We start from the raw sequence: 16328 nt of genomic DNA on the forward strand, positions 1-16328 counted from the left end.
ATCGCTACAGAGATCAATTTAGGACAGATTAAAAAACAAAAGAGTTTCTGTTATACTCTGAGAGAGCTCACATAAGAACAAACTGTGCACTTCAGATGACAATGCAAAAATTTGAACATACAACATGTATACCTGAGAACAAGCCTACTATGTGATTTGTAAATGAAAATTCAGCAAATTAATATACAGTTAATCTCCCTTTAGCAGATTACATGGAGGGCAAGGCCTATCCACTAAATCCAGTTATTTATTAAATAAAAAATTTTAAAAATAATAAACATAACTGCCAGAGTTTCTATGAAATAAGGAACATGAAATGTTGGAATATTGCATTTATCAATCATGTGGAATAGAGAAGTTTGAAATTTTTCCATGATAGAGTGGCAGTGGAAACTGATTAAAGTTTATACAGTCTGAAGAGCTTTTGAGAACTGTTGTGGAAGTTGATGGTGATGAAAATTGTCTCTCCCTAGTACTGAATATATTTTAACTGATGGTAAATACCATCAAAATAAGGCAGTTATGTCATCAAGTCCAACATCAACAAAAAACCTGATTCAATGGAAACTTACTTCTGAAATCCATTAAACTGAAGTCTGTTAATGCAAGGGTTGATTGTATTATAAAAGTTAAACCAATTTAATGTTACAAATAAATGAACGTATACTGAAAAATATTTCAAACAAAAGCGTTCATGAGGCTGAGATATAATGTATTTTGAAATATAATTTTATTAGCCACTCATTTGAAAATGTTCAGTATATTTCCCATGGGAAAAGATAACTTGTTGAATGTTTGCCACACAGACTTATAGCTTTCAGTTATGTACTTACAGCAATCAAAAAATTAAACAATATTAAATTGTTTAAGATTTTATTAAAATGTGTTGCAAGATATAACCTATACATAATAACCTATCCACTACTGGGTGGGATGGCTTTCCAGTGTTTATCATAAATTATCTAGTCTCTTCGCATTTTGGACATCCTTCTAAAAGTGTACAATCAAATCCTGAAGACTGGACATCCACCAGCCATACAGAAATACCTATCTTATTACTCCCAAACTCAAAACAGCTCATCCCAAGAATCCTAAGGAATATAGACCCATATCATTTTAGTAGGTTTCACTCTACTAAAAATCTTTGAGAGGGTAACCTTGCCCATTTTTCTCAATCACTGCTTCCCCATAAGCTAAGCTACCTACATACTGTACTATACGGGCAATCAATCATCGCTAAACTTATGGGAACACTTTTCCAGATTCAAAAAACAAACAACAGTAAAGCCCAACTGGACATATTTTTAGATATTACGATGCTTTTGATAATCTAGATATTTCTGAACAACTTCACATTCTGGGAATTCCGGTGAGTTATTACACCTATTAAAAGTATTGCCACTAACTAGGAAACTAAAAATAAAGCACTGTAAATTACAATCTCAGCTTAGCATCAACAGAGGTGTCTTATCTGCTTTCCTTTTTGTCACAGCATTGGACCTATTCCATTCTGTATTGAAAAATATCCTAAACCATGTTGAAATAAAAAGTTCTTTGTTCACTCAGATGAGTTTATTTTAAATAATGCAATTCAGCAAGCCACCAACAAAATTACTCAATTTGAAAAATATCTTAATTGCATCAGCTTTGATATTAATTACAGCAAACTAATCCAAGTAATGTCTTCTAAAAAGAGAATCAAGAGTCAAGGCAAACTATAAATATGAGATGCTAAAGTTAGCACAGTCACTTAACATCTTGATCTTGGACTCACTTGAGATGAAGGCTTCTTCCACGATTTTAAAATCACTAAAACAAAAGCATATGCAGCAATGTGAGCTATATGGCAGGAACTGACAAGGGTACACTTTTCTTAGCTCATAGCCTCTTAAATCTAAAAGCACCTCATACCAATTCAATTCACTGTGCCTTAATGTGATGTCCTCTGCCTCTGCAACTTATCAAAGTAATTTATTTGGACTGAAGTTTTGGATCCAGAATTCTCAAGAACCATTCACCCCACAAATCTCAATTCAATTCTGTGGAAATACCAAATTCTCATCAAGAATCTGTACACCCTCTGTAAGCCGGACTGAACCTATTGGTAACTCTCTAGCAGGCTTCCAGATCAGCTAATGTATAACCTTCTACCTCTACTCTGCCAGATAGTGACTGGAGGGACTACGAGTAGTGTGTATACAGGGGGAGGGGGGGCATTGTCAAGGCCATGTTATGTCAAGAATCTGGGTATATTCTTACCATGTGTATGCCATATCCAAAAATTTCATTACTTCATATCCTTCAAAATTTCATTACTTCATATCCAGCATTCCAGCCCCCACTTTTTCTTACTATTGAATACACCGTGAATTGTCAAACTAATGGAGCAAGCTTATCTGCAAAAAGATCTAAACCTCCAAAACACTTCCTAGTTCATTTCACAAATATACGTGGTCTCAGTTCTAATCTCAACGCTGTCCATTTCCACTTCCAGTCTGCCAAACCCATGTACTTTTCCTGACAGAATCTCAATTATCGGTTGATCCGACCACTGCTCATCTCAGATGCCCAAATTATTCGCTGTATGATTCCTTTTGCCTCAAAGGTTGGTTAACTGTACAGCCAACACACATGATCTTTTTCTCACAAACAACCCTTCTAAGTACACAGTCGAAGTGAGTGGTCCTTAACTTTAGGATCCTCATATCACAACTTGGTGATTGTTTCTTCTCCAAATTATTCGCTGTATGATTCCTTTTGCCTCAAAGGTGGTACTTGTGCAGATGTCTGTTCCAATATTCCCCGTCAGAGACTTGATAATTTGGAATCTCCTCTGGCTTAAAATCTCTCTACCTCGTTCTGTCAAATTCTTCTGTTGTGCCTACCGTTCTCCCAACTCCACTAATCACTTGTAGCTTTTCGACTTCCTCCCTTTGCAACTTGACTTTCTCCAGTCCAAATTTCCTAAGAGTGAGGTAATTTTTCTTGGTGATTTTAATGTTCACAACTCCAGCTGGCTTCTGTTCTCTAGTCACACCCCACCAGGCTGGTTGAGATGCTGAAACTTTTGCAATTACTAATGATCTCTCACAGATTGTTCATTTATCTACTAGAACACTGGACAATCCTAACCATACAGAACACACTTGATCTTTTTCTCTCAAACAACCCTTCTAAGTACACAATCAAAGTGAGTGGTCCTTAACTTTAGAAACCTCATATCACAACTTGGTGATTGTCTCTTCTCCAACAGAGTCTTTATCTCGTGGCTATTCCCAACCTTGAGTTGTCTGGCATTACAAGAATGCAAAATGGGATGACCTGTGAGATTTCTTGTTTTCCTTGATCGGATTACTGTTTCAAACTTCTGATGTCAACATTTGTTCAGATTGTGTCAGTGCAATTATTCTCGGAGGAATGGAATCCTTTATTCCACACCCCACTTTAAAATCTTGTCCTTTATCTAAACCTTGGCTTTCCAATAAATGTGCTAAGGCTGTTCAAGAGAAGAATATTGCATATCGTAATTGGCTTGTTTCCAATTCTTCAGTTTCATTTTCTGCCTATACCAAAGCTCGCAACAATTGTAAAGCAGTTATTAATCAGTCCAAACTAGATTTTGAGCAGGATAAGAGTAGAAAACTTGCTTCTTGCCCTAATGGTAGCCGAGCATTCTAGTCTCATGTCAAAGCTATTGGGCGCAACTTTTGCTCATCTCTGCTCCAACCTCTATCAAAAACAAATGGTTATATTATCACTTCAGCCAAGGATAAAGCTGACCTGCTAGCATCCCATTTTAATTCTAACTCATGTATTAATGATCTTGGTAAAACACCTCCCACCAATCCCAACACACTTCATTCAATGCCTCCTGTGTTCTTCTGTCAAAAGGATGTCAGAAGGATTTTGATAAACCTTGATGCTAAGAAAGCTCCAGGTCCTGATGGTATTTTTCCACTTGTTCTCAAAACCTGTGCTCCTGAACTTACTCCTGTTTTTTGCCACCTTTTTTCACTTTATTATTCCAAAGATGTTTTTCCTTCTGCTTGGAAACTTGCTCATATCGAACCAGTTCCTGGCTATGGGGGGCGCCCGCCGCCACCAGCCAACTCCCCCCATCCAATTATTATCCCATTGGAATTACTTCTACTCTTTCAAAAGTAATGGAAAAATTAATTAACCACCAACTCTTAAACTACCTAGAAACATTCTGTCTGATCAATGATCGCCAGCATGGATGTTGTTTTGGTTTTTAGGAGCATTAGCAACTAAGGCCATATTGCTCCGGGATATGCGGTGGTCATTCCCTGACCTTTCCACATCCTCCATATTTGGTTGTGACGGGCTCGAACCCCGGTATAATCAAGACGCGTGTGTTACGCACTGCTGCTCCTTCCCACCTGGCTATGGAGGCACCTGCCAGTATGGATAGTCAGTGTCAATCCACTGGTGATATTCTGACTTATGTTACCCATTTATGGACAAATTCAATGGAAAAGTTAGGCTCTAGCAGCATCTCAAAGACTTTCAATCATGTTTGGCATAAAGGTTTTCTAAACCAGCTTCCATCTCATGGTTTGCCAACTGTTATTTGTAATTGGTTATCCAGTTTTCTCTCTGACAGCTCACTGAGGGTGATGGTAGATGGCTCTCTGTCTTCAAACTTCTCCACTAATGCTGGTGTCCCCCAAAGTTCAGTTCTTTCCCCGCTCTTTTCCTCTTGTATATTAATGACCTTCTTCCATTGACCAGAAATACTATCCATAGTTTTGCTGATGATAGCACATTTCATTCCACTTTCCAGTTTAAGAAACCTTGCCCTGCTCAATCAACTTCAACTTCTCAAATATCCACTACCAATTCCTTAAATGCCGATCTCCAGGTAATCCTCCAGTGGGGCAAAGACAACTTAGTTGATTTCAATCCTTCTATAACTCAGTCCTGCCTTATATCTCGAAAAAAAGGATTCTTCTGCTCTTATGCTCATTTTTGATGACACTCTGATTTCTAGGCAAGATGATATATCTCTTTTGGGGATTATCCTGACTTCTAATCTCTCTTGGCACAAGCACATTACAAATATTGCTTCCTCTGAATCTAAAAAACTTGGTTTTTTCTTTCGCTCTCAGCATTACTTTTCTTCCAAACAGCTGTTCACGCTGTACAAATTGCAAATCTGCCCTACCCCATGAAATATTGTTTCCACATCTGGGGCAGTGTCCCCAAAACCTCTCTCAGGCTGCTAGATTCCATTCGGAAGAGGGCAGTTAGGTTAATTAATGACTCATCTCTAACTGAGTCTCTCCACTCTCTCTCTCTGCCTCATAGACACTGTTTCTGCTGCATGCCTTTTCTACAGATACTTCCATGGGCAGTGTTCTGCTGAATTGGTTTCTATAATTCCCGCTCTCTCTTTCAAAACAGTTCAAACACATGCTGCCCACCAGCTGTTGTTGTTGTTATTTGGTTTTTAGGAACATTAGCAACTAAGGCCATATTGCTCCGGGGATATATGATGGCCATGGGCTCGAACCCTGGTCTAATCAAGAAGTGTGTGCTACGCACTGCTGCTCCTGTCCGCCTGGCTACGGGGGCGCTCGCCGCCATCAGCCAACATCCATTTACTGTCCAAATTCAAACTCACAGAACCAACTTTTCATCTTCCTCATTTATTCATTCAACTGCTGTTTTCTGGAACAACCTTCCTTCACAAGTATTACCTGAAAATTACAGTCAACAGAAGTCCAAGTCCAATGTCAACAAATATCTTCTTACGTCCTCTCAACCTCCAACACAAGCATGGTACTAAGTACTATAGGTTCTAAAACTTCTCATGTTTGGGGTTTTCGTAAAAAAAAAAAAAAAAAAAAAAAAGCAAGCTAATCACCAAAAGAATTAACTCACCTGATACGGTCTACATAATTCACCATCAATTTCAAAGGGCAAGAAATAATGGTATTTCATAACTTACTTTAAGACTCAATCTGCATAATCTGTCAAGCCTAGATGATATATTTCCATATATTACCATATATAACCAGCTTAAATTTGATCCTGTGATGTTTTGAGCAGACAAAGCATATAGAAAGCAAACTGTGGCTAAAATTTATGTACTTATTGAAATCTAGAACTGATGTTTTTCTTCTAGGTATTACTATCTGTGATTAACTAAATCAGGCAAAGTCTGATTTGCCTAATTTGAAACTGCTATATATATATATATATATATATATATATATATTCGTTGAGATTAATTGCAACACAGTTATTGTCCTAATTTCCATTTTTTTAAATTTACTGTATGTCAAGGGCTGTGTTGTATAAATTTTGTAATTAATTGGGAGAATATTGCATATGTTCCTGCAGAGTATCCAATACCTTTTTTTGAATGAGATGCTGCACTATCCTGCACAAGGACCAAACATGCAACATAACCTCTCATCTGTAGCCCTGTCACAATACTGTCCAGTAGTAGTGAGGAGCCATAGCCACCAAAACAGGCACAGACAGTTTAATGTTGTTCTCTCCTTGAAGAGAACCACTGAAGGATAAATTGGCCATGGATTCATGATATAGTCACTTCAGCTTTGCAAAATTATTTTCTGGCCGTTATGTATGGGCTTTCCTCGGCATAAATGAGGCATTGTTATCACTGTAAAAGAGAAAGTTTAGCCTTTGTATGAAAGGCCCATTAGTCATGCAATGCAAAGCTAGCATATGTGCATGCAGTTAGATGAAATGGCTAAATTTTTTTTTATAGAAAGAGCTATTTATATGCCAAGAAAACTCTCATGGAATACTCATAGTGTCTATTGCCTTAATGATGAGCTACGTTCATCTGGCTGTGTAGACCAATTACAATTACTATTATTCATGATCTGAATAGTCAGGCAGTGAATAACAGTGCCTGTATTATGTCTAAGAACCAAAAGGAATTGATTTTACTAGTCTAATTAATTTTGTGTAAGATATATTCATCACAGTTTTGTGCAAGACCAGAAGCGAACTGGAAAATGTAAACATGCATAACTGTGGTATCTGCTGACTTCAAACAAATTCATATTCAATATTTCCATTCACATTCAAGTGCTATACTACATATCAAATAAGTGTTTGAAAAATGAAGGAGTGCTGTCAGAAGAATTATTTGTTCATTAGCCCTTATACTAGTGGATTTATGGCCACAGTGTATATGAAGACACAAATCTATAAGGGACTTCCTTTCATGGTAACTGAGGCACTAGGCCTCAGTTACCATGAAAAACCTTAAGGTGTCAGCCAATTGAAGACACTGGACCTTCTAGCAGTGGCATTCAAATAAAGTAGACTCTCGATTTTCTGGAATAGATGGTAAAAAAAAAAAAAAAAAAAAAAAAAAAAAATTCTGGATAATCGATTTCCCGGTTAATCCAAAAATACAGAATATGACATATGGAAGAGATACGTTCCAGAACTTCTTAGTAAATAGAGTTTTGCATAACTCAGTAATGACTAATAATATATTGCTGTTAATTATTATTGACAAATCTGAATTTGGCTAATGTTTGACCATTTTCATGCATCCTTATTATTTTAATTTTCTGATCCAAACTGATTGCTTTCCTTTTGTTGGCAGATTTACTTGTAGCACTGTCACTTATTCTCTTAGTCGGCACCATGATAATGGTCAAAATGAAATTCTCTGTAAAGAACTTCACAGGGTTAAGGAGAAAACCCACACGAGCTCACATTTTACTAAAGCACATTTCTGAGGTCACTACCATAAAACAATAAAAACAATTTGCACTTTCTGGGTTACTGGGCTTTTCTATTAGTGCATCTAATTACAAACAGGTAGCAAACTCGATCTTATTGCATTTGTGATAATACCAATAGCTGGAATTCTGTGGGTTTTACATTACTATGGTAAAATGTGTCTCTCCTTCACTGAAATCTTCAGTTATATAAAAAACATAAATAAATTTTAAAAATTTCTTCTCTTCTTTCCTATTTTTTGCTTGTTACTCCGTATCTCACTTGTGCGTGCCGTGATCGTCGTTATTGATTGCTAATAATTTTTTTTGTTTATTTTAAAATTTACAATCTTGAAAAAAAAAAAAAAAAAGGGTGAAAAAAAATTTACTTAAGTCCAAAGTTGCGTAAGTCGGAGACCTACTGTATCGAAAAATGTTCAGCAACTTATGTAAAAAGTATGGTGATAGATAAAAAACTTACCATGCACTACTCGTGTGTTCAATATGATGCTTCCCTTTAATTTTTACGATGTCCATTTTAAATCTAATAGCTTCACTTTATATTTTTACAAAGTTGCGTATAGTTTGGTCACCAACATTATAATGGTTCTTTAGAGATGTAACGGATGCATCGTTTTCAAACTTTTGAATAATTTCAAGTTTTTGTTTTACTGAAAGCGCAACTCTTTTGTGTTTACCCATCATTTTTGCGATTTCTAAACAAAAAAATATTTACTATAAAAAAAATTGACATCCCTGACATAAATAAGGAAGCAAAATTTGTCTTTTTGCCGTGCAACGGAACACAAGAATCAATGCGATGCACTAAAACAAAATAAACATTCCTTCTCTTTTTTTTATTTATTTATTTTTATTTTATACAGAGGTGACACTTGTCTCACTTTTTAACATAGTCTCCTAGAAGCTGTGCACATTTTTCACACCTGTTCTTCAAAGCTGTGAAGGCCTACTAGTAAATGACCATAACGATTTCTTTCCTTCTGCCACGATGATTTTCCTTCACTGTCGGGAACAACAAAAAATCACTAGGTGCAAGGTCAGGCAAGTATGGAAGATGTGGGATAACCTCAATGTTGTTTTCTTAAAAAAAAAAAAAAAAATTATGCATTTCCACAACAATGTGGTAAAGCATTATCTTGATGGAAACGAATGTGATTCAGTCTGTGTAAGCATTTTTTTTTGAAGTTCTGGGAGGAACTTTTTCTTCAGAACTTCACATGAGTTTTCTATCACTGTAGTGTCTTTGGGTACATAATATGTAAGGATTATTTCGTCAATATCCTAGAAAACAGCAACCATAATTTTCTTCGCACTTGAAGAAATATGGAACTTTTTGGGCAGTGGTTAATAATTGGCTTCCACTGGGCAGACTGATGTTTCATTTCTGGAATGAAAAGTGGAACCCATGTCTCATCCATCATGACAATTGAGGAAAAGAAAGATCCATTCGATGCAGCATCTCGAGTGAGCACTACTTCACACAAGTTGACATAAATGTCTTTTTGTTCCTGGGAAAGCTACCTTGGAATCCACCGAGCTGACACCTTGTCCATTCTGAGATCTTCATGCAGCATAGTACGTATGGATCCAGCAGAAATGGCTGTAGCTGTTGCAGTTTCATCCACTGTCATATCCTCAACCCAATGAATGTTGACCTCAGAATGACTAGTTAGACGTCTTGGCTCACATACTTCATTCTCGCAAGACTCCTGTCCTTCAGAAAACTTATATACCCAGCTACGAACATTTCTTTCATCCATAAGCTACAGCACACACTTTTGACATTTCTCAATGGATTTCAATTGGACTTTTCTCATTGAGATGCAAAAATCAAATAACAACACATTGTTGATGAGTGAAGGATGCTATTTTAAGTATTATAAACACAGTATACTGTATAGGGTGCTGCAATCAATATGACATACTACATTGTGCTGCCTTCTTCCGAAAACATTCAGAACTAATTGCCAGTTACACTAAAAGTAGTCCCGCACATATACTTTGATTATTTTGTGAGAAATAAACTTAAAGACCTTATAATTTGAATGCACCTCCTAACAAATTAACTACAACTAATGAGATTAATGAAGTGGGACTAATGCTCTATGGATCAAATGTGGTCCACATAGCTGTTACTAACTGAACTCATCATCTTTTTCACTCATCTTTTTCATGTAAGACTTGGTTTTCGTCACAATGTATATTAGACTAACACCACTATTATATGAGGTGCTTGCTGTTTTACAGACTTGATCCTGGCTGATTTTGAACAGTGAAATATGCAAGGGGGAAGAATAAATCACCCTCCCAGATGGCCCAATCAAATCAAGAAAATGAACAACAGAAATATCTTTGACTTCAGCATGGTGCACATTACTTCCAGTGCAGTTCTGTCAGGATAGTTGTCAATTTCTAACAATTTCCCAGTTCTTCTGAGGCGACCACTGTAATGCATATAATTCTGATGTAGGACCATGGGGGGACATTGTAATCCCTAACCGTTTGTGTCATTGTGTTGTTTGTTGTTGCCAACTTGAGACCATTTATATTTGTGAAATGAATAAAGAAGTTTCTAAGATGTTTAGATATTTTTATTCCTTAGAAAATTACTGATTTCATTTGCTGGTTTAAATACCACACCAAGTTTGTTGTTTTATATGTGTGTGTGGGTGTATGTGTGTAGTTTTTTTTTTTTTTTTTTTAATACAGACTTGATGTAGCATTTAAATCAGTAAACAAAATTAGTAATTTTCTGAGGGAAACAATTTCCCTGGCTAGAGGAAGGCACTATTCACAAAAACAAACTGCTTTGGTATGCTTTTGTAAATAATGGATGAGGGAAAATTTACATCAGGGAGAGAGGAAGATTATTTTAAGTCAGAGTAGGGAGAGCATTGTAAACATGCAGAAAAGGGGAACATTAGGAAATCAGAGCACACCTATGGAATGCTCCCATGCTTTTGATGTAAAAAATTTCAATAATTTGAAATTTTTGACATCAAAAAATTGGGGGGGGGGGATTTTATCAAAAGAAAAGTAAAAGCTACATATATAAGAAAATTTAAACATAAGACAATAAATGGAAATTTGGGGAGGATACAGATGCATCTTTCTGGCAACAGAATTTAAATTTATAATGAAAAAAAAAAAAAAAAATTTTTTTTTTTTTTTTTTTTCTGTTTAGATTTTCTTCTTTTTACCTTTCTTTTTTTAGATCATAATTAAACAAAAAAAAGAAAGATTTTTAGAGAGTAGGATAAGCTACAGGGTCTCTCTAATTGGTCAGCTGTGAGTCAATTGCACTCTTATGATGTCACCTCCCTTCTCTTACTTTCCTGGACCTCCTGACTACCAAGAGAAGGGAGAGGATACTCTTGGGACACGATGTTCTTTATAGAGGTAATTATCATGAAGTAACAATTAATATGATTTAAACTGTAGTTATCTCTTGAAACAAGTTAGAAAAATCACTTGAACAGTGTGAGATACAGAAATAATACCATACACATCCAATCCATGCAATACAGCCAGTTTTAACAAGCTTCTTTTTAAGTTTTAAAAAATATTATCAGTATGTCTCAAAAACCAGAAATGAGAATAAGGTGGCTAACTTCACTAACAATATTAAAAAGAGAAATTAACAAAAACAACAATACTAGTAAAAATTATAATAATAGAAAAGAAAACATAATATAAAACTTACAAATATCATGGTTAGAAAATCGTCATCCAGCAAATATTCCCTTGTACCTCTTGTGAGTATATGAATAAACCGTGAAGCTTCATCATGACACGTGGAAATAACTCTTTACAAAATAAAAGAGAACACTACTATTTATGAGAATTTTTTTATATACAAGCATCAACAGGATTCTGTTGACTATACAGTAATCCCCCAATCTATGAACACCACATGTTCCTGGGCAACAGTTCATAAACTGTGAGCAATTTTCCCACACATTTAAATGATATAATAAGAGGATGCATGCCAAAAAAATTTTTGTTTTTGTTAAAATACGGTAGGTATTAAAATGGACAAACAATTCAAGCAAGTTATTGGCTGATGCAGTCTTTATTTTATATATATATATATATATATATGGGAAAGCATTATGTAATAGTGAAAACAAGCACAGTATACTGATAGATTCCATGATCGATAAGGCAGTACAAGTGTATAAAGCATTTAGGGCGTAAGCCTCAAGCTATGGAAAAGTCTATAGGAATAATACATAGCCAAATCTGAATGAACAGAATATTAGCAATGCGGCATCGTTTTAAGTTATATCTCATATTGTGAATACCTTCACAACGAGTGAAGTATTGCACTACTTCGAATAAGTAACGCTTCACCTGAGGAGAAGACTAATGTTACTTATTCTCAGGTGGATACCACCACCCAGATGGCACCGTTTCAGGGCTATTTGGCCCTTCTTCGGTGGGCCAAATCCTTCTTCTGCTTAAATTTCAGAAAAGAAATCCAGTACTAATAAAATATAAACTAAAAAAATATAACAGAAACTCTTTTTGCACCAGTGTAGCAACATTGGTGTCAGACCATTGCCAGATTTGTCAATTTGTCAACCTACCCACCCACCGAAGAAGGGCCAAATAGCCCTGAAACAGTGCCATCTGGGTGGTGGTATCCATCTGAGAATAAGTAACATTAGTCTTCTCCTCACACAATATGAGATATAACTTAAAACGATGCTGCTTTGCTAATATTCTGTTCATTCAGATTTGGCTATGTATTATTGATGCTTTCGCACTATACTTATACATAGGCAGTACAAGTGTCAATAAAGTTTCATTCCAAAGTCTGGCAATGGTCTGACACCAATGTTGCTACACTGGTGCAAAAAGAGTTTCTATTATATTTTATTAGTCATGGATTTCTTTTCTGAAATTTAAGCAGCTGTAATAATGATGCACTGTCATCATCATCTCAATGTTGAGGTTGGCTATCAGTAAATATATTCTGCCTTTCATAAAATAAAAGGAAAAGTGATCCCATATCACATTCTGTTCTGTCTTTTATATTATCAAGCCATATATATATTGTCTTCTTTCTCTTGCTCTTTTTATATTTTCCTAGCAAGAATGTGGGACCCGATATATTCTTTATGCTATTAAATATATCTGAAAAATATATTTTTTTATTATATTAATCATCTTTTATATTTAATTCTTTCCAAGATCTGATAGTGATTTCTATCCACACTGATGGTAATGGATTCTTGGCCAAGATAATTGGACTTTTTCACTAAATCGTTGAAGATAAACATAAGAAAGACACCTGGGATGGATGGAATCTATCAAGTTATATTAAAGGAGGCAGCATAGGAAGTAAGCAAATGGTAGCCATCATTATGAGAGCTTCCTTGGACTCAGGGGAGGTACCCATGGACTGGAGATGTGCAAAGTGACCCCAATCCACAAAGGAGGATTAAAGGGCGACACAAGTAATTACAGACTTGTTAGTTCAACTTCTGTTCCAGGGAAATTAACGAGGCACTGGTTAAAGAAACATTGCAGGATCATCTAGACAAGACTTCAGTTATAACTCGAACACAGCATGGGCTTGTTAAGGGGAAGTCTTGTCTGACCAATTTGATTGGATACTATGATGTGGTCACAAAGGAACTGGATGCAAAGAATGATTTTGACATCATATACTTGGATCTTAGAAAGGCTTTTCAGACTGTTCCACAGGGAAGACTGCTGCATAAATTGGAGCAGTGTGGCATTGGAGACAAATCGCTGCTATGGATAAAGGGATGGTTGAGTGGGGAAGACAGAGAGTGGTAATCAATGGACACTGCTCTTCATGGACTAATGTTATTAGTGGAGTCCCCCAAGGTTCAGTGTCAGGTCCATTGTTGTTTTCTGTATTTATTAATGATGTTGATGATGGTATATCAGGCTTAATGTCCAAGTTTGCAGACGATACGAAGGTCAGCAGGGTTGTTAATGACGCTAATGACAGTACGCTGCTGCAACAGGATCTAGAAAAGTTGAGCAGATGGGCTGAGAGGTGGCAAGTGAAGTTTAACATTAACAAATGTAAAGTAATGCATATGAGAAGCAGTAACCCCAGAGTAACATATCAACTGTGTGGTACTACCATGACAGTGGCAGAGAACGAAAAGAAAAGGACCTGGGGTAATTGTGCAGCAGATATGAAGTTTTCTGAGCAGTGCAGATGGTCTGCAAGAGTAGCTCATGGCGTATTGTCAATGATATACAGGAATTTTTCTAGCAGGGATAAGGAGGTGATTATCTCCTTGTATAAGGCAATGGTCAGGCGACACCTTGAGTACTATATTCAAGTCTGGCGACCTCATTTTAAGAAGGATGTAAAGCTGTTGGAACAAGCACAGAGAAGGGCAACAAGATTAATGAATGGAACAAAGAGTTGCTCTTATGAAGAAAAAGCTTAAGTTTTGCAAATTGCAGTGTCTGGAGACTAGGCACCTGCGAGGTGATCTGATTGAGGTGTATAAAGCTTTGAACGGTTTGAGCATGCCCAATGCTGATGGAATTCTTCCTCTTGCTCAGAATAATCGCCTGAGAGAGCATAAATTCAAATTGAGGAAAGACAGTTCTTGGATAGATGTGCAGAAGTTTGCCTTTAGCCAGCAGTTGGTTGATTGCTGGAACAAACTTCCATCTGTAGTTGTAGAAGTCCATAGTTTAAATAGATTCAAGGCAGAACTAGACAGATATTTGAAGGGAGTGGATGGGTGAAATGAGAAGGCTCTTTTTTTTTTTTTGCTGATGCTATATAAGCTTGCTTTCTTGCATCGTGTGCCTTTTCTAATGCTAATGCTAAAAATTTATTTCAGGAGCTGGGTTTCTTGAAACATAATTTTGATTCTCTCGTGAATATTCTGTATTACACATAATTCACCAATTTGACATACTGATATGACTGATATGAGGAAAAACATTAGCGATGTATTTTTCATTTTCGATGTTTGATAAAGCCAGTAGAAAGATGTGACAGAGCCCCTCCCCCATCCAATCCTGTGGGCTCATTGAAAAACAATTGTATACATATTGTTAAATGATACTGAATAAATTATTATTATTTGTAGCCTCAGAAATTTTTATGCCGCTGATCGTACTAAAGATCACATACCAGCAACAATTCTAGATTAACAAGAAAATATAGGAGCAACATGCATTTTACAAAACAGAATTCATTGTACCATATCATTGTTACAATATATGGTAAATATATAAAAGTATTTCATTCTCATTCATTTTATTTTCAAAAGGATAATAATGCAGTTATTGAAGTCAGCAAAGGTTCATAAATCAGGAGTTTACTGTATACACATATATAAAAAGAACACTTTTTTTAATGAGTTTAAGAGAGCTGTAAATGATGTTAAGTTTTACTAAAATTTTATAATTCGTTAATAAGCAGACAAAAAAAAATTAAATTTTTATAATGTGCATAAAACTTAAATATCAAAATGCATAGTTCTAAATTTTTTAAAAATCACCAACTATGCATTATAATTTTAGTATTCTTGTTATAATGTAAATACATTATAACAAGAATACTGAAATTAAAGCAAAGGCAATTCAATTGAAGTAGAACTAAAGACAGAACTAATAACAAAGACCATAAAAATGAAGAATAAAGAGTCAAAACAGAAACAAAAATAAACACTGATGAAAATAATAATATAATAATACACTGTATGAGAGAAAGAGAGAGAGAGCAGAGCAGAACAAAAATTACTTCACCTTGTAACAACATTTAATACTTCATTGTATGATAGCAACAGTTTTCATTAAATGAAGAGAGATGATTCATTATTTGGGTACAATAGTGTTGGTCTCAGAGCAGTTAAAATGATCTATTTTAACAGTAAAATTGAATCTCAATTATTCCAGCTCAGTTAACAGAGGTTTCTGTAAATTGCCAGCCAAAGCAAAACAAAAAAAAAAAAAAAAAAAAACGGCCGTCAGTTTTTTGTCCATCAGATGGATAACTTTTTCATAAATATAAACAGAAATCCACAAAAGAAAAAAAGAAAAAATTCCAATTTTAATGCAGTTGTATTATTTATTTATTTATTTTTTGTGAAAATAAAAAGATAAAGAAAATCTGAACTTTTACAAAAAAGACCACATGCTTTGTCACTAACTATACTATGATGGTGAGATGGAAGAGGTCAATTTGAGTAAAAAAGATGGATTTTTCCATTATAATCTGGAGAGTTGTTAGCTATGTATTCCTTGATTACCTTCAAAAGGCTTAAATCTATGATGGGTGAATATTTTTCTTCCTTACTACTGACTTTCACAAGAAATTAAATATTAAATGTCATGGGAAAAATCTCCAGAGGTATCCTCTTCCTGTATAGCAATGCCCCAATGCTTGAGTAACCATGTAGAAAATCAATAATTTAAGGTATGAATCATCGTACCCACCCAAGTGGGTATGATGATTCATACCTTAAATTATTGGGTGGGTATGATGATTACTCTCTATATTACTGCCTTTTTTTTTTTTTTTCTTTTACTCTGAAAAAAACACTTGAAAGGGTAACATTTTGG

General features: G+C 35.5%; 1 protein-coding gene across 1 annotated transcript in view; it reads right to left on the minus strand.

Annotated features, from left to right (window-relative positions):
- Window positions 1-16328, minus strand: part of LOC150091953 (serine/threonine-protein phosphatase 2A regulatory subunit B'' subunit beta-like) — a 120096-nt gene that overhangs the window by 49638 nt on the left and 54130 nt on the right. The window contains exon 4 of the mRNA XM_090377535.1: window positions 11458-11560. Coding sequence (XP_090233661.1) covers window positions 11458-11560 — 103 coding nt within the window. The remainder of the gene's footprint in view (window positions 1-11457; window positions 11561-16328) is intronic.

Source organism: Mastigoproctus giganteus, chromosome 1 (assembly GCF_048544385.1).
Source record: "Mastigoproctus giganteus isolate SK-2022 chromosome 1, ASM4854438v1, whole genome shotgun sequence".
Taxonomy (NCBI): Eukaryota; Metazoa; Arthropoda; class Arachnida; order Uropygi; family Thelyphonidae; genus Mastigoproctus; species Mastigoproctus giganteus.